The sequence below is a fragment of the Lontra canadensis genome, unplaced genomic scaffold, assembly GCF_010015895.1.
Source record: "Lontra canadensis isolate GAN:19392208 unplaced genomic scaffold, GSC_riverotter_1.0 scaffold19, whole genome shotgun sequence".
NCBI lineage: Eukaryota > Metazoa > Chordata > Mammalia > Carnivora > Mustelidae > Lontra > Lontra canadensis.
This window is the reverse complement of record NW_022631013.1, coordinates 11,580,923-11,608,334: the sequence shown is the minus strand read 5'-3', so window position 1 is coordinate 11,608,334 and position 27,412 is coordinate 11,580,923. Positions and strand designations below refer to the sequence as shown.

At 49.0% G+C, this 27,412-nt stretch overlaps 1 protein-coding gene across 2 annotated transcripts; it reads right to left on the bottom strand.

Annotated features, from left to right (window-relative positions):
• Nucleotides 1-752: 752 nt before the first annotated feature.
• Nucleotides 753-27,347, bottom strand: TMEM8B (transmembrane protein 8B). 2 transcript variants are annotated; one of them, XM_032860552.1, is made up of 13 exons: nt 26,388-27,114; nt 21,627-21,816; nt 21,055-21,262; nt 14,439-14,572; nt 13,844-14,112; nt 12,911-13,236; nt 9,834-9,927; nt 9,524-9,647; nt 9,304-9,446; nt 8,890-9,068; nt 2,180-2,326; nt 1,930-2,046; nt 753-1,680 (listed from the first exon to the last, which is right to left on the bottom strand). In XM_032860552.1, the coding sequence occupies exons 1-13, from the start codon at nt 26,929-26,931 to the stop codon at nt 1,345-1,347; spliced, it is 2,811 nt and encodes a 936-aa protein (XP_032716443.1). In that variant the 5' UTR covers nt 26,932-27,114; the 3' UTR covers nt 753-1,344. The 2 variants fall into 2 exon arrangements, with proteins under 2 accessions (XP_032716443.1, XP_032716445.1); XM_032860554.1 differs by having other exon boundaries at nt 1,483-1,676; nt 26,388-27,347.
• Between the last annotated feature and the right edge of the window lie 65 nt (nt 27,348-27,412).

Here is a 27,412-nt window from a genome sequence, read left to right as displayed (position 1 = left end):
CTGAAAGATGGTGGAACTCTGCCTTGTTGGTCAGGTAAAACCCAGAGCAGGCCCCCAAAGTAGAAATGGCTTCAAGGTGTGTCTGGGCTCTCCAGGCCTCACAGGTCTTTGTGGGTGGCACGGAAGTCAGGGAGGGCCTCAGCACTGAAAATGGTTATGCAGATGGGAACAAGACAGCGCTCTGGGATGGCCTGCCTACACTGCTAACTGGGGACCAGGTGGAATGATGGAACTCACAGGGGATGGGTCCAGTGTGGACCCCAGTGACCAGAAAACAACCTCCCAACATCTTCCCATTATTTAAGATCCTCAAGACTCAGCTGTGACCCTTATAGAAAAAGAGGAACTCCCAAATTGACAAAGGATATCTCTCAGGCAAAAAAGATGACACTCGGGCAAAATGGGGGCTCAAAATAGAAGTTATGTTCCTGTGATATTTCTCGCACATTTGTGATTTGTACCTGCTAGTCCAATTTCCTGAGACCTCAGCTTCCTTTCCTGTTGGGCGTGGGCACCACAAGGGAGGTCTGTCTCACTAATTTAAATCACCCTAGCACGCGCGTGCGCGCGCGCACACACACACACACACCCCTACTCCCAGCGGCTGCAGCCTGCCATGATGGAGCAAAAGACTCCGGCAGAAGCTCCACCAGCTCATTCCAGCTGGGCTCCCACCAACCCTGCTCATTTTTTTGGACCCTCTCTTTCCCTCTCCTCCCCACACCCTTGGCCCAAGGAAAAAAGGCGGCACAGAACCAGCAAATACTTCATTGGAGACACACCAGACTCCACCTGCATCAACTCAGGATACCAGTGCCCCCAGCCCCAGCCCCACTTGCCCTGCAATCCCCCTCCCGGCACAGCACAGCACGGCATGGCACGGTATGGCCCAGACGCTGCCTTGGGAAGGAAGCCTGAGACCAGAGTTGCTGAGCTGCTGGGAAGATCTGGAGACTCAGTGTCCCCAAGATGGACTCCATTTCCTCTGGAATGATGCCAGATCCTGAGAGGGCTTTGTCTCCCTGGGAAGGAATCCATATCCTTAGGAGGGCTCCACGTCCCTGGGAAGGACTCCACACCCCTAGGAGGGACTCCTTGGTCCGGAGGGGCTCTAGGGGCCTGCACAGGCTCCATCCTTAAGAAGGACTCCATGGATGCAGGAAGACTCCAGGCCTTTAGGAAGTTCACCAGGTCCCTAGAAGAGCTCCATGTCCTTAAGAAAGATTCTATGTCCTCGAGAAATACAACCTGTCTCTTATCCAGGGAGGGTTCCACACTCCCAGGAAGGGCTCTCTGCCCCTAGGAAGGGTTCATGTTCCCCAAAGGCCAGGCCCAAAGCCCCACTCAGCTGGAACAGATGCTGCTGACAGTGGCCCCACCCGGACCCACAAGGCCCAGCTCCTCCTGCTCATTGATGCACAGCTGGTAACCGCAGCCCCGGGCCCGAGCTCCAGATGGGACCCGGTGGTCAGTCTTGGCACGTGGGGGCAGCAAGAAGCCCACGCTGCCAGCGATGAGCATATGCCAAATGCTGTGAATGTAGAAGTAGTTGTCTCGGGTCTCCACAAAAGCATAGAGTAGGACAGCACTGCCTGCAATCAGGCTGCCTGGACACAGGTAGAAAAGCCAACGGCGCCATGTGGGTGGGTAGCAGTGGCGGCGGCGGACGCTGCGTACTGTCTGGGGGAAGCAGAGAAGTGGGACTCAGGAATACAAGGCCTTGGAACCCAAGCCAGAACTGGTCATTCCCAGGCTTCCCGGAGCCCTCGTCATGACCCGAAGGCACCTGCGAAGTCTGGAGTGGGCACCATGAACAGCACAGTGATGATGACAGGATCCAAGCCCACCTTAAATTGGGGACCAGATCCTTAGGGCTCTGCACCCAAGTCCTGCTGGGACGCCCCCCTCCCCAAGTCCTCCCAACCTTACCCAGGCTGTGGCCAAGATCCCCAGGGCGAAGAGACTGGGTCCAAGCAGGTTCCAGAGTCCATGCCGGTCAAGCTGTAGAGCCATAGACAGCAGCATAGCTCCCAGCAAATACAGCACCTGGAGAGAGAGGACTCCAGGGGCTGGGCCGGGATGGCGGGAGGCACTTGGCAATGCCCCCAGGGAGAGGTTGGGAGTGAGTTTCAAGTGGACTTTGCCTACGGTTGTCCCCCAGGGCCCACTCTGGACTGACCTGCTTGACCACAGGCTGTAAACGCGCCATGGCAATGACAGTGACCCACACGGACATTAAGGAGCCCAGGAAATCACAGAACTGCAGCACATCGTAGTCCATGATGCAGAAAACCACAATGCCTGGCTGGTCACAGGCATGGTAAAACTGGAGGAAGAAATGACAGGCAGTGAGAGAACCTGGGGCAACGGTTGAGGTCCATGAAGCAGGAGAAAGAAGTCACGAGGATGGTGTGCTGCTGTCAGAAAAGCAGAGGTCAGAGGTCACAGACTGAGCAGAACTGGGAAATGCCTGACTCCCTGCTCCTGAGAAAAATGTGGTAGGGAAGCCTGGTCTGCCTCGCAAGCCGCTATGTATACGCCAGCCCTGACCCTGTCCTTACCTTCCTAATTTTCCCAATTCTGGAATGGTCTATGGAGAGTGCAGGCCGGTGGGGATTCCAGGTATGTCAGTCTAAGGCCCATCCTTCCCTTCTTCTCATGCTCACCATGGGTCCCACCTATAATACGCATCACTGGCCCAAGCTATGGGGCTAGACACTGGTCTCTTGGCTACCCTAGACCCTAAGCCTCCCCTGCATATCCCAGTTTCCCCTGATAGCTCAGACTCGGAGTTAAGATTCATCCTTAGGCCTTACGCTAACTGGCCCTCTTCATCCCCTCCCACCCAAAGTCATGGGTGGAGGGATGGGGGGGAAAGGAAGAGAAAAGGCAGACCCTGGACCATGGAGAAGAGCACAACACTTTACACCATGGAGAAGAATACAGGGAAGGGACAGCGTCCGCCTAGCCTCTACTGTGGGAAAGATGGTAAAGAGGAGTTATGAAGGGGGCACAGGGGACACAGGTGTGATTAGATCAGACTATACTGGGCACCCCAATTAAGAAACCAAGGTCTGCAGTTAGCCCCCCCTTGGTCTGTGGTCCCAACCCCTGTGCCTCTCTGGATAATGCTATCATGGCTGCAGGCATCCTGTGTTCCCTTATTTGTAAAAAGGGGCTAACCAAAAATGATCTGTGTTCTTTTTACCTTAGAACATTTGCTGTTACCTTCTCTGAACTTCTGTGTAGAATTTATCTGATTTTTCATTGATGCCAAACACTAAGAACATGTATGGTTTTAAGATTATCTTTGGTGTGAACATGTATCCCTATGAGCTCACCCAAAGACAAGACACTGGATAAGAACTATGAGGACAAACAGCTCCAGACCAGGAATAAACATCACAGTGGCATGCTCACTCTCCTATCACCTGATATTGCCCCTTCTCCATGTCACAAAAAACTGATGGTTGTGGTGATGAAAAAAGAAAATTAAAATGCTATAATGGGAGAGAAAAGGTTTTTGGCCTATATAAACTTGGTGAAAATCTACTCATTGGAGTTGACCTTAAGACATTCCAGCAGATTTTACAGGATCAAAAAACTGACGCAATCTGCTTGATCTCTGTCCCCTGCAGGTTAACCCCAGTCCTCAGAGAACCATGGCTGCTGAGGGCACCTCTTGATAGTAGAAACAAGCTGCTAGAGTTGCCATGGTTGGACTGAAGTTCACCAGGCGGAACTGAAACTGGGGCAAGGAGGCTACGGGTTGTACCACCCAAAGGTGGCCATGGAAGTGGCTTGATCTCTGACAGAAGGGGCCCTTCAGGTACCACTTTCAGCCCAGGTCAATCTCTTCATCATTCTATGGAAAGGCAACCCTAAGTGACAAGGGCTCTGAGTCTAGAAGAGAGGTGGACTTACAGACCTCAGTGAGACTGGCAGCTTGGCCCTCCAGAGGCATATCCGTGACTGTGGGTGGAGGGCAGGGAGATACGGCCCACCGCTGAGGAAAGAAGTAGCTGAGCAATATTACAGAGCATTCTCTTCTGGCAGCAGTGGCCTCTGTAACCTCGGGGAAGGATGGAAATGGGAGAACCTGGCCTCCTGTTTGGATGCATTACTGCTGAGAATGAGAAGGTGGAGGTGAGTTCAGGGAAAAGGAGCATTCTATCCTGAATTCAAATCATAAAGCATGACACCCCAACCTTAATCAAACAGCATCCCCCTTAGAAAAAAGCAGGTGGGAAACTGAAGCAAGTCTATTGTGAAAATTGGCAGAATCCAGTCCAGGAGCAGAGCTGCCAACAGTAGAGTGAGAAGGCAATTCTTTCTTTCTCTTGTACGTGCTGATTAATTGGGAGTTTAGTTCCTAAGAAAAAGGATTATTTTGGTCTTTTGCTATTGTAGATATTGGATATTGATTATTCTCTATCTCTAAGACCAGCTATAAGTACTACAGCTACTAAATTACCTAATACTAGTTTCTGATTTGGATTTTATTTTAAAACACTAATTTTACATTTCAGTCCTTCACCAAGCTTGCTCCATCTGCCTGACTCTCAAGTATATAAAAGGAAATGCCCAAACATATCTCAAAGAGGGACTGGTAATCAATCCTTCAATTTCAGATAAGAGAAGATGTGTATCAGAGAAAAGCAAAGCTAAATCACCTAATATTGAAGACACATATAAGGGAATAACTAACTGAAGGCTGATTGTCCTCCTAAGAAATTTCTGTGCAATGAAAAAAGAGTAGGGGATAATGGAGAGATTGTCTCTGGAGTAGAGAGGTTTCGGGAGAAATCATTGCACTAGTACTGACTGATTATTCTCCAAGCATTCTAAAAGGTCAGAGAGATTTTTAAGGTCGTAGAAAACCTACAGGAATAGAGTAAGTTAAAATTGCTATGTGAGGTGAACAAGATGATGTACCCTTCACCAATCCTGATCTGGCTATGGTCACCGCTCAATGTCTAAAAACACCATTGATAAAGTCCATCACTGACTCCTTCGTGGTGCTCAATTCACTAGGGAAACCAACCAATAACCCGTGTCAGCTTACTTCACTGAAACTTCTCAACCTGAAGACAGCATCTTGTCATCATATATTCTGGGTATCTATCTGACCCTTCTACCCGCACTGCTTCCACTTGCTTTATTTTTCATGGAGCAGAATCCACTGTCCATTGCCATGGCATCCCACTCATTACCATCTTTAACCAGGAGATACAACTTAGAGTAAACAAAGCAAAGCAAATCACTTACCACCACAGAGTTCACTGGTATAAACCTACTGCCCATCACCTAGGAGCAACCACCTGAACAAAACACTGGAATGACCTACTGAAGGCTTAGTTACGGTGTCACCTGGGAGACTCTACTCTGTAAGTCTAGAATAGTCTCCTATGTTTGGCGCACAGTGTGTCCTCAGTAAGCTCTCATCATCTTATACTTTATGCCACATATGTTCATGAAAGAACATTCCCTACACTAATAAACTTTCCTCCATGCAGAAACAAAGAAAGAAACTTGCAATATTGTTGATCCACTGAAAACTGTGGGCTAATATTTACACTGGTATTTCTTCTGTCAACAGAAATAAAAAGAAATGACAGAAATAACAAAGAAAGATTGGGAAGTTTAAAAAAAGAAATTTAGATTACAAACTGGCTTCTGTTAATATCATTCTAATCTAATTTGACACCTTCCTCAGCTTTGAACAGTTTATGAGGTAAAATTTTTTTTAATTAACCTAAATTGTTTTCTGTGAGATTTCATATTTTTATAACATAACTATATAGTTCATCTGATGCTTCAAAATGGAGTATCCAGGCACTACAGAGTGTAAAACTGGAGATGCAAATACATTCAATCCATGCAGGGACTGGAATATCTGCACTCAGGATATAATGGAATTTATGGCTATTTCCTTATTATCTGCCTCCATTTCCTCTTGGAAACAGTCAAGTGGGATTTTGCCAAGGGCCACTAAGAATTACTTATGAGGTGTGAGGAACAGAAGAGATAAGAAGAAGGCAGGTATCAGCAATCAGGAAGAAAGTCCCCAGGGACCCCAGGGACTTTCAAACATCAGCTCGTGGGAACGGATTGTGAGGCTCCAACTGGCACTGGGAAGAATCCACGGCGTGAATTGTATGGGCTAGAGCCATACAACGGCAGTGTTTGCTGTATTCCCCTTGATGACTTCTTGCATTTGGTTATATTTTTTGGGCTTTTGATCAGCTCTTCTTATCTTTTAAGAATTTGAGAACTATTTTTAAAGAAGAATGTGAGAACTATTAAATGAGGTCATAAGTTTCTCTACATATTCCAGGACTTCTGAGAAACTGACGTCAGGTTAGAAATTTACCAATGCGTCCTCTCTGCCATGGTGCCAGGAAACAATACAGCTCAGTGATTACACGTAAGGCATCTAGAGTCCGGCTGCATGAGAATTCTGGTTCTACCACTCATGTTACACCTCAGACAAAGTATTAAACTGCCCTCACCTGCAAAAAGGGATGATGATGATAATATAAGTGCCTATCTATTACTCTAATGGTATTGTGAGGACAGTTTGCAGTGTCTGACACACTAGATGTTATTTTGCTGTTTCCATTATCTGAACTGGTCTGGCTATACACAAAACAAAGTGCTGGATTTGTGACCTATTTTTAACATATTTTACATGTTATGTAATATATTTTGCATTTTCAATTTACACTCTAAACTCTTGAACAAACCTACTGTCTGCTCCCATGCCCTTGATAGGAATCGATGCACTACCCCCAGTAGAGACTGTCCAGGCTTTGAAGACAGGGGAAAAAACAGTTATCCACGCCCTGGTAGTTCTACCTGCAATTTGACCACTGGGTCTTTAAATGGAGACTACTGGGGAATGAAGTAAGTCCAAACTAAAGAATGAGAAAGGAACAATGGGGAACCTGCCCAGGAAAACTGAATGACCAGTATCACATTTGGCCCATGTGGAAAAAGAAGAGGAGTTAGAGCAAGACTACAGGCGACACCACAGAGCCGGCATCATTTCCTTGATTTTTTGCTTATTATCCTATTATTTTTTCTTTTTTAAGTAAGCTCCACACCTAACATGGGGCTTGAATTCATAAGCCTGAGATCAAGAGTCTCATGCTCTACTGACTGAGCGAGCCGGGCACTCTGCTTATTATCCTAGTTAAATGGAAGCTCTGCATGTGATGTCAGCCATTGTAGGCTCCCCTTGTGTTCCAAATGGGGAAAAGGCTTTTTCTTTCAAGGATGATTTGCCATTGTATCCAGAATATAAGGAGTCATCTGGTACTAAACACTCTAGAGCCAACACCCAGGATGCTTGGGCAAAGTGCAGGAGAATGAACACATTCTGATAGTGTTCCAGGATCATGATACACTTAGGTACTGTTACTGATTGTGAGTCCTATTAGAGCCTCATGCAGCCTAGAGTGGGCTGGTGGAACAGCTGATGCTACAGGATTTGGTGAGCAACAGTATAAAGGGCATCTGGCAGTTAAAAAAAAGAGAGAGAGAGAGAGAGAGAGAGAGACAGAGAAACAGTGTCTACTGTAAAAATAGAATGAGGCACTATCAGAGCAGGTCTAAAAAGGGGGACAGCCAACCAAAATTAGAGTGTACTCTTCTCACCCAGCTTAAGAGGGAAAGGTCTCTCTACACAGCATGGTTCTAGCCTCCTCTTCCTCATCTGTGCATGTACATCCCAGAGGACCCTCAGTTTCAGAACATTCACCTCCCCCTCCACTTTCTGCTAAATGATAAGTAGGATTTTTGTAATTTGGACATATGTCTGATCTATTAATGCCGAACAAAAGGGAAGCACATATTGGTTTTTGTGATATTCTTGTTGCCAAGACATGAGGAAAGTCTGAATCCATCTAAGATTTTTGCAGAGCTCAGAGGCAAGCACTGTATGTCACGAGATGCCAAGAGTCCAGAGAGGAGCTGAAAAGATCCCTAGGTGCAGCATCTCTGGGGGAGAGTCTACATGAGGGCTAAGTCATGTTAGCAAACTCACTCCTCTATCCTTTCCTTATTTATGGATTTATTTACTATTTATGAAGCTTGCTAGTAATATGAACTTTTCTGATTATGGGAAAACACAGAGGGGGACTGTGAACATTCTGTAATGAGAGGCGAAGGATTTAAAACTATATTAAACTTCATCAAAATATGTTTCTTTGCACTGGAATTTGGTATCACGCTGCCACTTCCCATGCTGTCTCAGGATATAGTTGAGTCCACAAAATTTTTTAGGATCCCAAGAGCCAGAATGTTGTATAAATTACCCAGTTATAGAGATCCTCCCTGTCTTCCAAAAGTTCCCATGAGAAATCAAGAGGGCCATGGTGCCTGAATGGGGAGATACCTTTTCATACCATAAGAAAGAACAAGCTAAAGATATAGAAATGCTCAGTACAACGAAGAACATGAGCACAGTACAGCCGGCCCTCACATCACCGGAGATGAAAGTGGAGACTCTGCAGAGACACGGGAGAAAGTGCAGATCTCTTGTCACCATACCAAGGAGAAAAGGGGAAGCTGCAAACACCATTCCATACTGCAGGACAGCCAGTATATTGCAGAAAAGCTCCCCCTGGCCCTCAGTGTATGAGACAGCTGGAGACCACACACTCTTTCTAGCAGCTGTTGGTTATCTTAAGTTACAAACAGCCCTGTTCATTTATCCTGATGTGCCTTACAAAAATTACCATATTCTACCCATGCCGTGAAAAGGGAGACATCCTCATATAATGAAAGTGTAGACATGCCCAAATCCGTGGAAAACACGGTGGAAATGCAGACCCCCACCCACCACCATGAATAAGGACTCGGTGAAGACACAGATGCGCCGCATACCGTGGAGAAGAACATGGTGAAGGTGTAGACAGCAGCTTCCAGCACGTATCGGCTCCGAATGGCCAGGACCACAGGTGGCAAAAACATGAGGTTGCTCAGGCAGAGTAGTAGCGTGGACAGCAGCTGGAATCCATAGGTGAGCGCATCCGCGCTGTCGGTGCAGCCCCAGCCCCTCCAGCCTGCGAATGGGGAGGGCACAAGGTAGAAGGTGGAAGAGGGCCCAAGGCAGCCACAGGTTCGGCACTCCTGCTGGAGGCCTCTCGCCAACCCTACGACACTGCCAGGGAAGTTGGTCTCCGGCCTCCCATTCTCTCCAAACCCATCCTCCATTCAAGGTGCCGCCGCCCGTCCAGCCCCAACTCCCAACCCAGGAAGCGCGCGCCCACGGCTCCCTCGCCAGCCCAGCCCGCTCACCGGCCTTGCACTCGCAGGCCGCGTACAGGTAGTTATGTGTGCGCAACAGCTTGCACTGGCCGTAGGGCCCGCAGTCGTCCACGCAGGGTGAGAGGAAAGTGCGTAGCCGCACCTCCGCCGTCGCGTTCCGGCACCGCACGAACCTGGGCACACCCGGCTGTCAGCAGGGTCCAAAGCCGCTCCTTCCCCGCCCGGCCCCACCCGGCCCCGCCCAGCTCACCGAGGCCCCACCCCGCACAGGGAGCGCAGGGTCAGGAACCAGGTCCCAGTCTGTGGGAAGGGGATTCGCAGCCTGGCCACTCTGGAAGTGGCACTGACGGAGAGGAGAAAGCCAGCCAGGGACTCTTAGGGGAGAAGGTAGAAAAAAAGAGGGTATCGGCGAGAGGGAAGAGGAGTCCGTATGGAGTCAAGACCTAAAGAACCTTCACCCACCTGACCCCTTCCCTAGCCCATCCTTCCTCCATACCATTCCCCACTGTCGCCAGCTTCAGAGTTAAAGACTCTTCTGCTTTCCCCATTCCTCACCCCACCTTTAGAACACGTCACCGCTGCATCCCCTAGGCTCAAGGGCACCTCGTGAGTCAGGCATCCAAACACCGTCACATTTTCCTGGCGCAGGGAGCTCTGGGGAGGACAGGTATGAAGACAAGGCGGTCACACCCTCCAGACCCTACCATCACCCCACCACCCCCAGACTCCTACACCTGTTAACCCCTCTCCAGAAACCCTTCCAGGAGCTCACTGGACATCCCATTCCTGCAGGTGCTCTCCACCACAAAAGCCGGCCTGCCCGCCTTTCTTTCTTCCTTTCTTTCTCTGTCCTTCTCTCTCTTTTCTCCTTCTCTCCCTCTCTTATCCCCATTCTTAGAAAAACTGGAGAACACCAGATTCTCCACAGCAGAGATCTTTCGAAGACTGATGCAAATGCAAGGCCCAGTTGTCTTTGAGCAGAATTGTTTAAACTCTGTTCAAACAAGAACACGGGTCTGTTTCAGTCCCGTCTAGCTTATTGGAAGGAGTGGGAGGGGGGCTGTTGCTAGATGTAGAAACTAGTTGTGAACAAAGGAAACTGTAAGGTTTTCAATCGTCTTCACTTGGGTCTGAAGGCAGGAGGAGTGTAAAGAAATGTACTCTTCCCTGGGTGAAATGATCCTAGGTACTGAACAGCGATAACAGAATGTGGTTGCGGGGTGGGGGATGAAGCAACCTGTCTGGGGTTTAAAGAAACCAGATATCCATAAGAATAAATGTAAGGAGTGTCTATAAGAATAAAAGTAACAGAATGCCATAAGCTCACCTCATTCAGGAAGGATTTGAGGTAGCTTATTAAATGCATATAATAAGATAAAAAAAATGCATGAGGGAAATTTAAAAATCAAGATAAAAAAAATAAAGTCTGTCCCTAGATGTAAGCCATATATTTGATGCTGACTTCCAAGCAACCAAAGCAAAAAAGGAAACATAATGAGTTACCAGATTTTATCTTACAAGTCCATAAGATAAAATTTAATTAGAGTCTCAAGAGAAGCACAGCATCCAAATGGGTGGTTCTCAGGAAAATTCTCATCAAAGAAGCACCGTGTTCTGTGATGCATCCTATCTTCAACCACAAGTATGAATTTCATACAACTTGCTTTAACTTCCCTCAGTGCAAGCCAGGGTAATATACCAAAGTATTATTCTATAAAAGTCATACTAGTGGGAAGCCAAGGCCGGGGGGTGGGGGGTGGGGAGGTGTCCTCTAGGTATGCAGTTCTCCGATCCAAATGTTTAGTTCTTGATTCCAAGGGAAAAAATAAAAATACTCAGAGGGAAAAATCAGAGTAGATGAGCCAATATATCTTTCAGAATAAATATAATGGGTTGTTTGAGGTGTGCAGCAAGTGTCATGGCAGATGGGTGTAATATAAGCAGATGAATGTAGTGAAGGACAGGGTGAGGGGCTGCAGGGGTTTGGCACCTCTACTCTCAAGATAACTGAGGAAGAACAAGTATGGGTTGTACTGGTCTCTGAAACAGGCTATATAGTTTCAGGGTCAAATCAAGACCTCACTGTCATGGCCCAAAGGCAGTAAGAGTAACAGAGATTTTAAGTATGAAAATAAAGAATGTCTTTGGGTTTAAGAATCTGATCTGTCCTTACTAGCAGGAGGACTAAAAAGTTCTGAGCCATGTTCTACAAAAGGCCACATCTAACCATAGACCAGGTCTCAGGCTGGCTGAAAGGGAAATGGTTCCCCTCCCCGCAGAGCTGGAGACTAGTATATAAATTATTGGACCGATGCCAATCTAAGACAGTCACTAATGGCCTGACACAGGGCTCTGCCCTAAGCTTGGTCTTATTTAATGCTGAAAATAATAACTAAGAGGTACAGAATGCTGGCTTTTCAAGCATGTGAATTACACAAAGCAGGTAAGACCCAAAACCCAAGCTAGGATTAGGCAGTGGCTCAAAGATGGACATAAATTCTTTCATTCAAGTTAAAAGTTTCACTGCAAGAATACGAGGTGGAAACTGGCAGTAGTTCACGTGAACCATCTCAGGGCACAAAACTGTGTTCCTTAGTGACAAGTAGACAAACACAGAACTTAATGTGAAAAAGGACTGAGAAGACACACAGTTTTAGGTCTTCTTCAATTTTCCAAAGCTTTGACTTGTGATCCTATTACTTTTATAATAAAAAAGTAAATGTATACAGCTGGTTTGAGAAAATAAAAAGAAAAAAGGAAAAGACTCTGAGATCTTAATTCACCACAACCCCAGGTAATCCCCCAGTGTGATGTGGTAGCTCAAAAAGGCAACTTGACCTCAGGCTGCACAAAACCTCATGCCACCCCGGTCAAAGCCCCTTGGATCACTTATCTCAGAGACACTAGGACCAGAGGAGACAGAAGAGGATGAGGAGACGTCTAAGATGCTGAGGTTGTTCGGCTTTGGGGAGATGAGGGGCATCTGAAGGATTGCTAAACAGGATAGGAATGTAACAACTGTACCACAGTGAAGATGTAAAATAATAGGGGAAACTATGCAGGGAAAGAGGGGGGATATGGGGACTCCCCATACTTTGTGCCCAATTTTTCTGTAAGCTTAAAACTGCTCTGAAAAAATCAAGTCTACTAATTAAAACAAAAAAAGGACAAGGACAGATTTACTGGATATAGCTTCTGGGGCAAAACAAAGATTGGTGGGTAGAAATCCATGGAGGCAGATTTTCATGGAATGTCAAGACAGCCTTTAGCAATCAGAGCTGTCTAAATATGGACTGCATGGCTTCAAGTGGTGGGGAACTCCCCATCACAGGAGATGCAAGAAAAGTGAACACCTGCCAAAGAGGCCCTTGGGAAGTAGAAGGTTAGCCTATAAAACTGCGATAACTTAGCCCACTCTGAGTTGCCCTGGCTCACCCAGCCTATCTGTAGTAGAATCAACACTCAGGAATATTTGTATGTCTGTTGATCAGTCTTGAACAGAGACATTGTCCCTAATTGTAAAGTGGGCCCAGAGCAACCCAGATATGCTTTGAGAAGGTAGTAAGAACCTTTACATCTTCTCCTTCAAGTTCCCCTCCAGGGCAAACCACCCCACCCCACTTTCCACCAAGAGTACCACATTGAGCTGGAGCTCCAGGCTGAGGACGCCTCCACTGTCCAACACGGGCAGCAGCCTCAGGGCAAACACTGCAGGGCGCTCAGGGGGCAGGGCCACACTGGGGCCGAAGAAGATGTAGAAGTGGACGGAGAAGGTGTCCAGCTCATTGCGCAGCGTCGGGCGCACCGGCCAGCAGTGCTCTGGTGGGGATGTGGCCCCAGGCCCCTCCGCAGAGGCCCTCAGAGAAGGCGGCTCTGGGGGCAGTGGCTGGTTGCCCAGTGACTGGGGCATGTTCATGGCAGCTCCAGGGACGAGGACACGGGACAAGCTGGGCTGTGGGCATTCTGTGGGCAGAGGAAATCAGTGCTGGGGACTGCTGCCCTCACAAGACCTACAGCCCCACAAACCAGATCTGAGCCAGATAGGAATTAGCAAAGGGTGGGGAGGGATGAGAATTAGAATCAAATGTCCCTTGGAAGTATGGGGCATCCAGGGTCACAAGATAGGGCCCCGGGGGGTTCCTAGTGGTCACTGCCAATGGAATGTCATGTGGAGGGAGTCAAGGTCATCTCTCCCTCCCCAAGGACAGTGAAGACACTGTAGAAACAGATGATGGGCTCTCTCACAGATTTGCATGGGCTCTGGCAAGGACAGTGTCCCAGAGGTTTTAGATGCCCCCACCTACCCCCAGGAAACTGAACGAGATTAAATCAAGGGGAGTAATGAGGTCCCTTAGTTAGCCACAGACAAATGCAAAAAAATATCCAAAGGCCTTCCAGTGAATCGAAGATCCAAGTGGAAGGGCTTTAGGGAGTGTGAAGGAGCCTGGGGAGTTGGGGAGATTACAGGGACATCACAGAGGGTCAATGAACACAACCACCATGGCTGCCTCTTCCCAGCCACCAATGTTGGCACAGGCTGAGTGGCCAAGGCAGATGTGGGGCTTCTGACCTTGCAACCGCACGCACAGCTGGAACCGGACAGTCCTGCCAGGACCCCGGGATGGGATCTCCACACGCACGTAGACCCAGTGCCCCCAGGGGGGCAGTGCCAACTCCAGCTGGCACACCGAGGCACCGCCACAGGACAAAGAGCTTGAGTTGTGCAGGGGTGGGGCCTTGGGACGTAGGCGCAATGTCAGGGGGCAGGCCAATGCCCCGCGGCTCCCCACACATACCAGCTGTGCTGAAACCCTGTAAGTAAAGCTGGGCACAAAGACCCTGGGCAAAAGGGAGGTTGGGGGTAAGAAAGGACAGGTGAGAAAGTGAAAGGGACACCAGAATGAGGAAAATGCTTAGGAAGAAGGTAGCACGGAGGGATGGGGAAACAGGAGAACAGGAAGATTTTTTTGCTTCCTCCCATCTTGCTGGGAGGGAAGCAGGGGTCCAACCCACCCTGGGGGCTCTGGGTGACCCCGCAGCCCAGGTTGTCCAGTGGAACAGTAGGAACAGGTAGAGAGGCTGAGTAGCCAAGAGAACACTGTTCCCTCTTTGAGGCCAGGGAAAGAAGAGGGAAAGGGTCAGGTTCAGGGGAGTATTCGACTTACTTGTACAGTGCTGAGCGATTGTGGGCCGAGAGGGTTTGCTCTGAGGGACGGCCAGGCACCAGCACAGCAACGTCCAGCAAACGCCGGATAATCAGCTGTGGCTGAAGGAGGTACTGACACTCATCCTGGAGACCCTGAGACAAAAGCAGGAGTGGTGGGAGGAGAGACCGCAAGGGTGCTACTAAAGCAAGACAAACAGAATCTGCTGAAGGGTGGGGGACAAAGCTCCCAGGACTAGGACTGAGGTCCCTCTAAGCTCTGAGTCCCTCCTGCCTGGTCTCCACCTCTGTCTTTCCTAGGTGTGTAGGATCTGCTATGATCCTCAGCATTGGCTGAGGCTTGGGGGCTCAAAGCACCGCCATCCTGACAATCAGGCCTGCACCTCCTCCACCCTAACCCCTCCTCCTGGGCATTCTTAGACAGCCCCTCGGGGTAATTTCAAAACACTCCATTTCCCCTCCAAGCCCTCAAAAACTCAGAACACTGGCTCTCTTCTGGGGTTAGAAGCTCCCTGAGGCCTCTAGTCCAAACCCACCCAGTCTTCTTAATCTGAATCTCTCATTTCCTTTATTCCCTACTCAACCCTCCCAAGTGCTGGTCCAGTCTCTGCTTTAACACCCCCAGGGAAGGGCCACTCTACCTCCTAGGCATCTCCAGAGTGTAAGCAATTTGCAAACAGGAACCTTGTCTTATTTTATTTTTGCTCCCCCAGACATGAAGCCTAATGTAAAATGCATGCTTCATAGACGAATGTCTGCTGAATAAATGAATGAACACAGCTCTGATATTTATGAAGCCAGAGAATGTTTTCTGTCTCCCCTCCCACTGCTCTGCCTCAGAGGACCCACAGGTACCACTGCTCCTTCTGAATCAGGGTGGGTTTCTTCCATTACTGGACACAACAGCCACATCTAAGCGGCTCTTCTGGGTGAGATCCCTGACCCTTGTAGACTCAGTTCGCACCCCCCAGCACGTAGAGCCTCCTCACTCCTCCAAGGGCACAGTCCCTTATGGCCCGTCCTCTGTGGCATATGCAGCTACCTAAGTCCTCTGACCCCAGCAGGTCAGAGGAGGACAGGGCTCCTGGTGAGGCTCTGCTGTTCTTCTGGGCAAATGGCCTTATGCTGGCCCAATGGAGGCCACTGTTAACTTATGTGGTTATTCTGACCGAGACAAACCTCTAAACCTCATTCTGACAAAAGTTCCAGGCTCTGACATCCCACTGGGTTCCATACTGTGGAACAAGCCAGCCAAGGTACTAATTTCTAGCAAAGCTCCCCAAGGCTGGAAGGAGGCCTTGATGATGCCAGGCCAGAAGACCTCACTACCCTCTGCCTGGGATTCTTCTATGCCTTTTGCATCACTGCATTCCCAATGCCTAGCACACTACCTGGCAAATACTAGGTGCTAAAAAAAAAAATCTGTTGAGTTAAAGAATGGGTGACAAAAAGAGGGTCCTTTCAGGGCACTTGCGTGGGCTCAGTGGGTTAAGCCTCTGCCTTTGGCTCAGGTCATGATCTCAGGGTCCTGGGATCGAGTCCCGCATTGGGCTCTCTGCTCAGCAGGGAGCCTGCTTCCTCCCCTCTCTCTGCCTGTTTCTCTGCCTACTTGTGATCTCTGTCTGTCAAATAAGTAAATAAAATCTTTAATATATATATATGTACATATATATATATATATATATGAGGGTCCTTTCAGAGAGCTCCTCAACCTACCTAAGTTGCTCAAAGACCTCCATCTTGGGTGCCTGGGTGGTTCAGTCATTATGTGTTTGCCTTCAGTTCAGGTCATGATCCCAGAGTCCAGAGATCGAGTCCAACCTTGGGCTCTGTGCTTTGCGGGAAGCCTGCCTCTCTCTCTCCCACTCCCCGTGCTTATGTTCCCTCTCTCGCTGTCAAATACATAAATAAAATCTTTAAAAAGAAAAAAAAAAAAAGACCTCCATCTCTGATACCCACAGCAGATGTCCTTCATCTTTGGTGTCAAACCCTAAGGATCAGAAATACTACCACACATCATCTCATCAACCCCACTTCCTATGGGAGCAGTCACTGCCAGAATAACCTTGCAGTGAGCAAACTCAAGGGGGAGGGGTAACCCCTTTCCTTGCTGGATGGACAATCCAGGGGGAAGAAATACTTTGTTCCACATCTTTCTTGCTGTTGGCTTAACTGAAGGATTAGTGGACATGACCTTAATGGTTAAAATGTGCTACTTCCTTAAACTATATAATGTGCACATCAAAGCTCCTCCCTTATTGCAGAGGGAAGCATCCAATCAGTGGAGAGCAGGGAAGGTGCAGAGATGCGGCAGCCTTCACCCTGTGATAGGCCGAGAGGAAGGGTACCAGAAGCCAGGTCTTCAGGAGCTGCCAAGGCATAAGCCAAGTAAGAGTGCCCAAACTGAGCCAACATCAGCAGTCATGTAAGGAACAGGGCCAAAGCAAGGACACTTGAGAAACCAGGAGGGCCAAAGTGAGAAGCAGGGTGGGAATAAGTCTAAAAGAAGCTGGGGAGGAAGGCCTTTGACTGAACCCTAGTATGGCTGGGCTGAGTTTCCTGAGGAAGGTCTCAGCAGGGTGGCCAGTGCCAGACTCTGGATAGGGCTTACAGACTAAGATGTCCAAAGATGCTTGCCCTTCCCTATAGGAATATCCCAGGACCCAGCACAGCCTCTGGCCCTCAGTCAGTCAGCACCAATCAACACACAAGAGTGCTGGTCAGACTGCAGGGGGCAAGAGTGCAAGCAGGGAGATGACTGCGAGGCTACTGCGGTGGCCCAGGAGAAAGCTCAGGAAAGGTATGCTCAGGATGAAAAGAGAGAAGCAGATGCATCAGAGCATACTTTAGAAGTAGAATCAACAAGACTTTTTCTTTACAGACTAGCTATAAAGAAAGAAAGGGAAAAGAAGAATCAAGTATGCCACCTAAATTTGGGGCTTAAGCAAATGGTGAATGGCAGTGCCATTGACTGAGAAGACCAGAGAGAAGAGGCTTGGGCTGGGAGAAAAATGGGAGTCAAAGAGATTTTCTGTTTGGGTTCTGCTTTGATTTGTATATGCCAAGTCTGAGACATTTCTTGGACATCCAATCAGAGATACCAAGTAAGCAGTTAAATATAAAGTCTGAGATGCAAAGAAATTAGGACTCATGGAATACACTTAGAAGATAAAACTTACAGGTGGGTCTTTAAAACTGGAGACACCTAGCAAGAGAATGGAGAAATAAAGAAGGAACTGCCTCGGGACCAGGCACTGGGGCCCCACAAAATGCACCAAGCAGAGGAGACACCAAGAAAGGAGACAGAAGGAGTGGTGAGCAGGAGAAAATCAGCACAGTTCTATAATGTCATAAAGGCCACGAGGGGAAAGTACTTCAAGAAGGAAAGAGTAATAGAAGGAACTAGTCAACAGCTAGTTACTACTTAACTCTGGAGAGAGGAAGTGGGGACTGGAAGGAGTGAAGGGAAGAGGAAGACTTACTTTTCACTGTATGTCTTTTGTACCTTTCGAATGTTGTACCAGGTGCATATATTACCTATTTGAGACACAAATATAATAATTTAGAAGGAGGAGAAAGAGCAGAATGAGCACTGTTAGCAGATTTTAATCTCTTCAAGTTGAGATACAGAGTTACACTTGGTCTGGTTGATGGATTCAGTCGAATCCTTTCTTCTCTACTATCTGCTTCTTTGCTTTCCTTATCCTTGTTTTCATTATTTTACCTGCTTTCACTTACTTTCAAATCTTGGAGCTGGAAAAAGGAAGCATTTGAGGAGAACACTGCTCCAGACATTTGGAAAACTTTCCCCTAATGAGCCATGTGGTGCTAGATGTTACCTATAGTCCAAAGGCCAGTCCGTCAGTGCAGACTGGGCTTCACAGAATGAACACATGCTCCAAAACAGGGAAGGCAAGGCAATGGAAGGCATGGGTCAAGACAGAAGAGGTGGACAGGAAAAGGGGGAAAAGGAAAGAAGTGAGATCAGTTTTGAACACTATGAATTTGAGAAGATAGCAAAAGAAAGTAAAAATTGGCCATGCCCCCACTGTATGCCAGGCTCTGTGCCAGGTGCTAGGAATACGGTAATGAGTGGCACAGACACAGGAGCTCACAGAAGTGTAAGACCAGAGCTCAGGAGAATGGCCTGGACCAGAAAAGTTACTTCCTTTTAACAACCTCTTAAAAGTCCTGATCACTCTCAGGATAAAGTTCAAATTTCTAGGTCCTTCACGATCTGGCCTCTGCTCATTCCTCCAGCTCCCTTACCCAGTCCAACAACCAGTCCACACCGAACCACTTTAGTTCTCCCTTCTGCACATTAGCCCATGCTAACTCCCACCACCCGGAATGCCCTCTCTTGCTTTTTCAACATCAGGCCTCACTTCCTGTTTCTTAAAACCACCTCTACCATACTACCAAACTGAGTTAGCCTTTTCTCCTTTGTGCTCTTAAAACATCTCCTGTATCTCATTAATACACATCTTATTTATCTGTGTCCCTTGCATGCAATCCAAGGTCTGGGACAAAGCAGGTGTCCAAGGACTAATGTCTAAAGAGAGGTCTGAGCTCATCCCCAAACATGGGGAGGGCCCTAGAAACAGTGCTGCCTTCTCATGGTCGGGACTCTTCAGTCCCCACCTGAGGCCACGACCTACAGTAAGTCAGGACAACAATATAAGGAAAAAGCAAGTCAAGAAGACGGAGCCCTGGAGGAATGCTCTGGACAACTAACTCACAGGCTGGAGTCTAGGGAATTCACCAGAGAACTTAAGAATCCTTAGAGGCCCATATAAGATTCCAAAAGATAATCAAATTCTTAGAGGAAACACAAGGATGATCCTTGCCCACCCCTCACCCCCAAGTCTCTAGAAGATGCCTTAACTAAAGACCTACATCTCTCATGATATCCAGGTCTGCTGTCATTCATGGGCAAGGTATAAATGTGCCACCTTATCTCTAATATCACCATACCTCAGGAGTTCTGCCCGCTAGCCCCCCAGCTTGCAGTTCCAAGTCTCCAGACCCCACTTGCTGTATTTAGATGCAAATGGTTATGTCAAGGCTGGTTCTGACCTCTCTTAACCAGGCGCCCAATTCCTCCTGCTCATCCAGAAGGGTTTTTAAATAACGAGAGCAGGGCTTCAGAAAGATATTTCCTGTCAGTTCTCACAAAGAGAATCAAGGATCAAAGTTACAATCAGGAATGGGCTTTTTGGGATTTGGCCAAAGACCTAAGGCATTTCTTGAACTAGAATAACCCTTAGGTCTGGTGAGAGTCAAGACCTACCTAGAAACCAGAGCCATTTCTAGGTGAGTTCCCGACATGCTGTCATCCACAGGGCTCCCAGGCCTTGACAAGAAATTCTCTGGGACAGCCCTTTCAGCAAAAATAGGCCCATCACTGAGGCCTTAAGATGCGACCTCAGCCACAGTTCCCATCGCTGACAACAGCAGTGCCAGTGCACCTGTCCCTGTATAATTCTCAGCTCATTCAAAAGCATCATAACACCTTCTCTGAACACTGTGCTATAGCAGGAGGAGGAGAGGTGAGTTTGGTGTAGTCACAGTGCCACTGTCCTCAAGGAACTCAGCCTGGAGAGATACAGCTGAGTCAAATCTTCCCCTGACTGGAAATTTCTGCCCTTTTCAATTATCAATGGCCAAGTCCCACTAGCGTTTGTGTTCTTCAGCATCCTGTTCTTTAAATCCTTGCTCTGCTTATGCTCAGTCTTTCACCCTTACCACTGGCCCCACACACGTAGCCACTCCACTCTGCCAAAGGCCAGCTTATCATACCCTCCCTTCCTGCCAATGGACAGGAGTAATAAACCTATAGATCCTCTCACTACAAGGAGGAAATCTAGCCCATTCCTGGGAGGGACAGGAAAACTTTGTGGCATTTCTTTCCCCTCCAAACCAGAATGGAGAAGCATCCTGACCTTTGAACCTACACTGCACACTTTAAAAACCTCTATTGTATGAAATCAGAGCTGACACTTGGAGAAAAGAGAAGCAACAGTCAGGACAGACACCAGCTGCCCAAGGCCTCCTTTTAACAGGAAAGGATTTCCCTGTCCCCAAGTGTTCTTCTGTGGCCTTCCAGAGGGTGTAGGGAGCTGAAATTATGATAGAAGAGGAATGTTGTCTCCCAGATGGACCAATAACTGGGCTGGAGCTTATGAGAGTCTGCAGGGCTATTACCAGTCAAGATGTAGAACAAGACCAGTCCTGGGTTTGTGCAGCAGCACATGACCAGTCCCTAGCTGGCTTCTGATCACCTTGAATAACCCTTACACCTTCTAACAGGGACACTCCTCCACAGTGCCAGGGCCTGTGACTGACTCCAGACTCTGCACTTTCCCTTCAGCACCCACTATGTCCTCCTAAGGCTGCACCCACTATGTCCTCCTAAGGCTCCCAAATTGCCTCCAAAAGATCAAGACCTCTGGCCCACCAGGTAAACTGCTGGCTTCTAGCCATGGGCCACCCTAGCCACCCTTATGCTGTTGCCCACCCTGGCACAAGGCTGGTATGCCAGGTGGCCTGTGAGGGGGATTCAGCAGATATGGAGAAGCAGCTTTGGCCCCCTCCTACCCTGGGCAGCATCAACCCACCTTGACAGAGATGTGGCCATGGGCCTGGGGAAGGTGGGCAGCCAAGAACCAGTCCCCAGGTAAGGGGCTGCTGACGTTAAAGATGCCTGAGGTGCGGTTGGGCAGTGTCCAGCTGAGGGTCAGGGAGAAAACCCCAGGAACAGCCGTGTCCCCTGGGAAGTGTGTGCGCAGGGGATTGATGACAGGGGGTGCCCCGGACCGGAAATACCTGGGGGACCAGAATGAGAAGAGGAAGACAATAGGCAATGGGGTGGGAGACGGGAAATGGGGAAAAGAAAGAACTGTCACTCATTGCCAATAACACAAGTGAATTCCCTATACTGAGACATACAGCAACATGTTCCAGGTCAGGAGTCAGGGCATAAAGAGTAAAACATCAGCTCAGGCTCTCACACAGTCAAACAGTAGTCAGGAGACAGAGGTCTTGTCCCTTACTCAGTCACACTTCAGTCTGGACAAGGGTGAGGGGACAAGGCCAGGAGGTCAGTTTAGATACCCATACAGTCACACTTTAGTTTGGAAAGTGCTCTAGGGTTGGAGGTGGGGATCGGAATGTTAACTCAGACACTCACACAGTCACACTTTGGTCTGGGCAGTGGTCCCCAAAGGTTCCTCCCTGCTCCTTGAAGATGATGAGGTTCCAAACAGCCAGGAATGTGTCCTCGGGAACATGGAAGTGGAAGAGCTCGGTGCTGGCAAAGGAGCGGAATGGACTCAGCTTTCGGGGTGAGCAGGTGGAGTAGTCAGTCAGGAAGAGGCCTCCTGGGGAGCAGGCAAGAGAGAAAAGAGCAGGGTTGGACACAGGGTACTTTCATTAAGCAACAGAAACACCAGTCTCCCACCAATAGCACCAACTCAACAAATATTCTTCCCTGAGCCAGGAGCTGAGGCTCATGGTAGCCTAGTCATCATCTGCTTTAATCCTTATAATGACCTTGGGGGGAAAATGACCTGTTTTTACAGATGAGGAAACTAAGGCTCAAACCTAGATCAAACTGAGGATTCAAACCTAGATCTCACTACATCCTAAACCAGGACCCTTTATATACCCCCACAGCGTCCCTCACTGAAGAGTCATTGTTCTCTTCTTAGCAAGCTTAACAAAACAGAAGTGTGAATGGCATGTGTTTGGGGCGGGGGGGGGCAGATGGCGGGGCACATGGGTTCTTTGGCCACTGAACAGACTAGAACTCCACCTGTGGAGCTTGGGAGTCAGCACTGAACTGTGTAACTTCCTTGTTTATTTTCTTCCCCTTTCTATTCCCCTGTGGTTCCAGGAGCAGTAAAAACCCTGAGAAGCTTCACAAAAGCTGTCTGTATACTGGCTCAGGGCAGGAGGGGCGAGGGGGGGAAAGTGTGGTGAGGATGCAAGGGGCCTGCTTGGGTGGCAGAGGCAAAAACAGGAGCTTGTAGGCCACCATGAGAACTCCCAGGAGAGGAGGGGAGTCATCAGGTCCTGTAGGATTCAGAATGAGCAACCAGAGGGCGTTTCCCGAGGGAGGCCCAGTGATGCAGTCAGTCAGTGACTCAGTGGAATCTCAAACCACCTGGAAATATTCACACTTGGGCTTGGGGGGACAGGTCATCTCCAACTGAAGTGTCAAAATACAAGTACCTGATCATGGTTGTTCACAGCAGAGCCAAGGTGAGCAAAAAAAGTCTGGTGTCAGCAGCTCTCCAGGCAAATGCATGGCCACTCAGACTACTGTTGACAGTGAAAACCACCCAGTAACTCAGAGGCACAGAAGAGTGTCTCTGATGGCAGGCAAAGTTCTGGAGAATCTGACTGCTCTGGAAACTTAAGATCAGCCCTAGAGAAGCACAGAAGGGTGCCCCCAGGACTGATGAGAAGGCTGGAACACCAGCAGCTTTCAGGACAGAGCAGGGGATAGAGGGGAAACTGCGGTGGGGTGTTTTCAGCCAAATAGTAAATACCCACAGGGCATACCTAGTCTGACAAAGTCCCTTCTAGAAATGGGAGCTATACCTCAAGATGAGGTATTGAAATAACAGAGAAAGAGGCATCTGGGAAAGGGAGGTTGCTGAAGGAAGGAACACTGGAAAGGAAGGTGCTATTGAACTTCAAGGTCACCCTGCAGGGAGCTGCCCTAAAGTATGTAAATATTGGCCCTAGACTGGCCTATGCTCAGCTTCAAAGCCATGGCTTCAAAGCCAAGGACTAGTCAGTCCAGTTCAGACCACTGGATCAGTCTCAACTGTCAGCAAGGAAAACCTGCCCCTTTCGAAATAAGCTCTGATAACAGGGAGGCCGGAAGCCAAGAGCAGAATAGCCGGGCTACTATTGTTTACAAGGAAGTGGAGCTCTGGAGCACCCTCTGCTGGGTTTAGGGGAGAGCTTCTCCTCCCCAAAGCTGGTACTAGGGATGGGTCATCGGATGGGCCACCGCTATTGCTAGGAAGAAATACTGGCCAGGCCCTCAGGGCAGACCCTCAGAGAACCGGTGGTGAAAAGCAGCTAATGACTTTTGGGAAACAATGGATAAGCACAAAGTACAAAAGTACAAGTACAAAAAAACCCCTGTGATTCAAAGGAACATGGCAAGGCCTGGAGAACTGGGAAACTGGTTAAGCCACCCAAAAAGTGGCCAGGGGCTACAGAGGTCACAGAATGGGCTGGTGGGAAAAGTGAGTGAGCAGCAAATGGACATGGTGGGAGGAACCTAGAAGTTCTGAGGGCAAATGCTAGAGGAGGTGTCCACAGCCCCATTCACTCCAAGCTTTGGTTTGGCATTTCACAATGGCCTACAGAGCTGTGTCCCAGAGGAAGCATGAGTAAAGCCCTAGTCAAGCTCAGACAAACCTACCCTGGATGTTCCATGCTTCCACATGAAGCTATGGTGATTCTCCACCACCATCTGAAACACACATGCGCACGTGTGCGCGCACACACACACATACACACACACACACAGGCAGAGGCTGGTCCTGCTAGTGACAGCACTAAGTAAAACAAAAGGTCACTTCCTGGGATGGCAAGGCACACCTGAGCTACGCAACTATAGTCAACTGAGCCCAAGGAAAAGACCCAAGGATTAGGATAGACCAGGAGACCCAGGAGGTACCTTCCATTCCTGAAATGAGACTGAAGCCAACAAAAAGCATTTACTAACACTATGCTATGTGCTCTGATGTGCTGTGATGGTCCTGTGACACTGCCAGCCTCTCCTCAGGTGAAACCTGTCACCACCACCAGGTCACAGAGCACCTCTTCAGGCCAGGACACAGCCACAGGGCAGGGATTATTAACAACATGAAGGGCAGCCCTTAGTAGAGCCTCTTCAGAGCTCTTTTCCAACTTCATTACAATTCTCCCCAAAGCACCTGAACCTACTTCTGGACAATCGTCTTTTAATCCACATCTTTGAGCTTCCTACAGTTCTGTGGCTGTCAGCCACCGTCCTCCCCTAGCCAGCCCATGCTTGCTCAATGGGCTCTCGAACAAAGAAGCCATGCTGGTAGGGATGGAAGCTAGAATTAGGTTCAATAGTAGATTCTCCCTCACCTAAACTGAAAAACTGGTTTGGCTACTACCTCTACTGAGTGCCTAATTTGCCAGCAGCAGTCATCAACACTGAGCCCCTCTATAGCCCCTTCCTTACAAGAGTCAGGCTAGGGGCACATGGATTACTCCTAGATGTTGTGGGAGGCAGCCTCCAACTAAGAAATGCACTTTTCGGAAAGTGAAACTTCGTGATCTGTCTATAAGAGAAGGAAGAGCTGAAGAGGAATATGTATGGCCACAACACGTACTCTCCCCGTCACGCAATAACATAGGTATTTGGAGGACTTAGGGCCTAATATGCATGCCACAGAACATACTAACATACTAACCACAAGCATGCATACACACTGCACATGACCAGCATTTCCCCAGTCCCCTCAGGTACACAAACACATAGGTACCCAGGTGCCAGTGAACACACATATAGAGCTTGGACACTTTTGCAGGGGCATGACCTTCGGCATGTACTGATCTCCTTAAGCTTATACACTGAACTAGGTCCCCAAAGCTCACTGAAACTCAACTCCCACCCCAGCTGCTCTGTTATTTTTTTGCCAAAGACTCCCTTAGGCACATCTCCATCCAATCTAGAGTGCCAGAGGGGACTGGGGGCTGTGAGGCCGTGAAGACTACAGTCATCTCCTTAAGATGGGGCCAACTTTATGGCCTATCTCCTACAGCCAGGACCCCCTCCTGCTCCCACTTTCCATCCATTAAGAAGTTGGGCCTCCCCTTCTCCGAATTACTTGCTCCCTGGATGGTGCTCCTAGGCTGACAATTGGCTAATGAGGAAGAGTTTGTGGATTAAGCACCTGTGTGAGCAGACAGAAGACAGGACAGGTTGTGCTTTCAGTCCTCTCTCAACTGGGTCTATTTTCCTATCAGGCATATGTTGCAGTGAAAACAACAAAAAAAAAAAACTAGTATGAAACAGGAATTAGGAAACTTTTTCTAGCCCCAGTACTGCCATTTACAAGCTGTATGACCTTGGGAAAACTGCCCCATAACTGAGCTTGTTTCCCCATCTATAAAATGGCCTCTATATTTCAAGACTGCTCTAAAAGTATCAGGAGGGCGCTTGGGTGGCTCAGTGGGTTAAGCCTCTGCCTTAAGCTCAGGTCATGATCTCAGAATCCTGAGATGGAGTCCTACATCAGGCTCTCTGCTCAGCAGGGAGACTGCTTCCCCTTCTCTCTCTACCTACTTGTGATCTGTCTCTCTCTGTGTCAAATAAATAAATAAAATCTTTTAAAATAAATAAAATAAAAGTATCAGGAATTATTCCTAAGCAAATCAAACTTATCTGGAATAAGACTCATTACAAGAAGAAAACTAATCCATGTCCATCTGTTTGCTACATGCTGTTCTCAAAACTGTTTTCTTAACCCTGTTTTAATGCATGCCCAGTATCACAAAGTTTAGGCTAGATATTCCCACACTGGACTAGAGAGAGGCTCTGTGATATAGGATCATGCCTCCCCCATCGAACTTCCCTTGCAGAAGAAGCTTCCAAGTTTTCCTTCTTGGAAAAGCAAGAGTCAAAGCAGGGTCAGGATGCTACCAGGAAAGAAAACCTTGAGGTCTCTGACCTGGGGACTATTAGGCACATGCTGAGCCTCAAGCCCACAATTTCCTCTCTTCCTACCCTCCCAGTTTCTCTCAGTTGTTTAAGACCTCTCTCCTCCCTATTTCTCCCTACTTCTTCCCCAGTGATCTAGTTGCCCGGGTCCCACGTCTCCTGAATCCCTCCAGTCCACCCCTCCCTGCCAGAACCCCATCCCTGCCTCAATCTTCCTGCTTCTGCACTCACCAGCCCCTGGGCCAAGGACAGAGAACAGCAACAGCAGCAATAAGGCTGGCGGCAGCTGGAGCCCAGACCTGAGTCGAGGCTGGGAGAGTGGCAGGGTATGAGAGAAAGGGGTGGGTAGTGGGAGAGACTTGGGTAAACACAGAGATGAGGGCAAAGGCTGAGATAATGGATTGGGCTGTGCTGGGCACTGGGGCTTGAACAAGGGCAGGGAATGGGATGGAAGGAGGGGCTGTAATGGGGACTGGGGCAAGGGCAGGATTTGCGCCCCGGGTTTAAGCAAACACTGGGAATGGGGTTGGGACAGGGGTTGGGCTGGGATTTGTGACAGGAGGTGGAACAAGGGCAAAGGAGGGGTTGGAGGCCAGGCCAACCACAGGGACTGGGACTTGGACTGAAGGGGGGGCCTGGGTTGAGACTCGGATCTGGGCATTCGCTGGGACCCAGGCCAGGGCAGGGGCCGATTTGGGAAGCGGGGCGAGGGCGGGGCTGGGGGCCAAGGGCTGGATGAGGATAGGACGAGGGGCCGGGACAAGGGCTGGGCCATGGCCCGGGGCGGGGGCGGGGCCGGACAGGCCAGCGCGGGGCGCGCGCAGAGCTGACCCACGGCTCCGCTCCCCACCCCCAGGGAGTGGCTTTCGATGTCCTCGTGGGCCCGGGGCCGGGGTCAGGCCGGCTGAGGCCAGGCCGGGGACCTGGGTAGGAGTTCAGGCCTGGGCGACTCCGGGCTGCGCTGGACGGGCGATAACCAGGCCCCGCGGCGGCGGCCTCTGTCTGACGTAGTTATGACGCTCCGCCCCTCTATCAGCTCGATTGGTTCTTCTCAGTATAGCCCACCCCCTGCCCTATTCTATTGGTCTCCAACTTGATTCTGCTGGCCTCCGAGGACAGACTCCGCCCCAGTCCCTTGATCCCCTGCCTTTCTCACCCCAACCTCGGAGCCCGGTTGCCAACCTCAGATCCTCACAGCCTCCAGTGATAGAACCACAGACATCTCATGGGAACCCTACAGAGACCCTCACAAACCC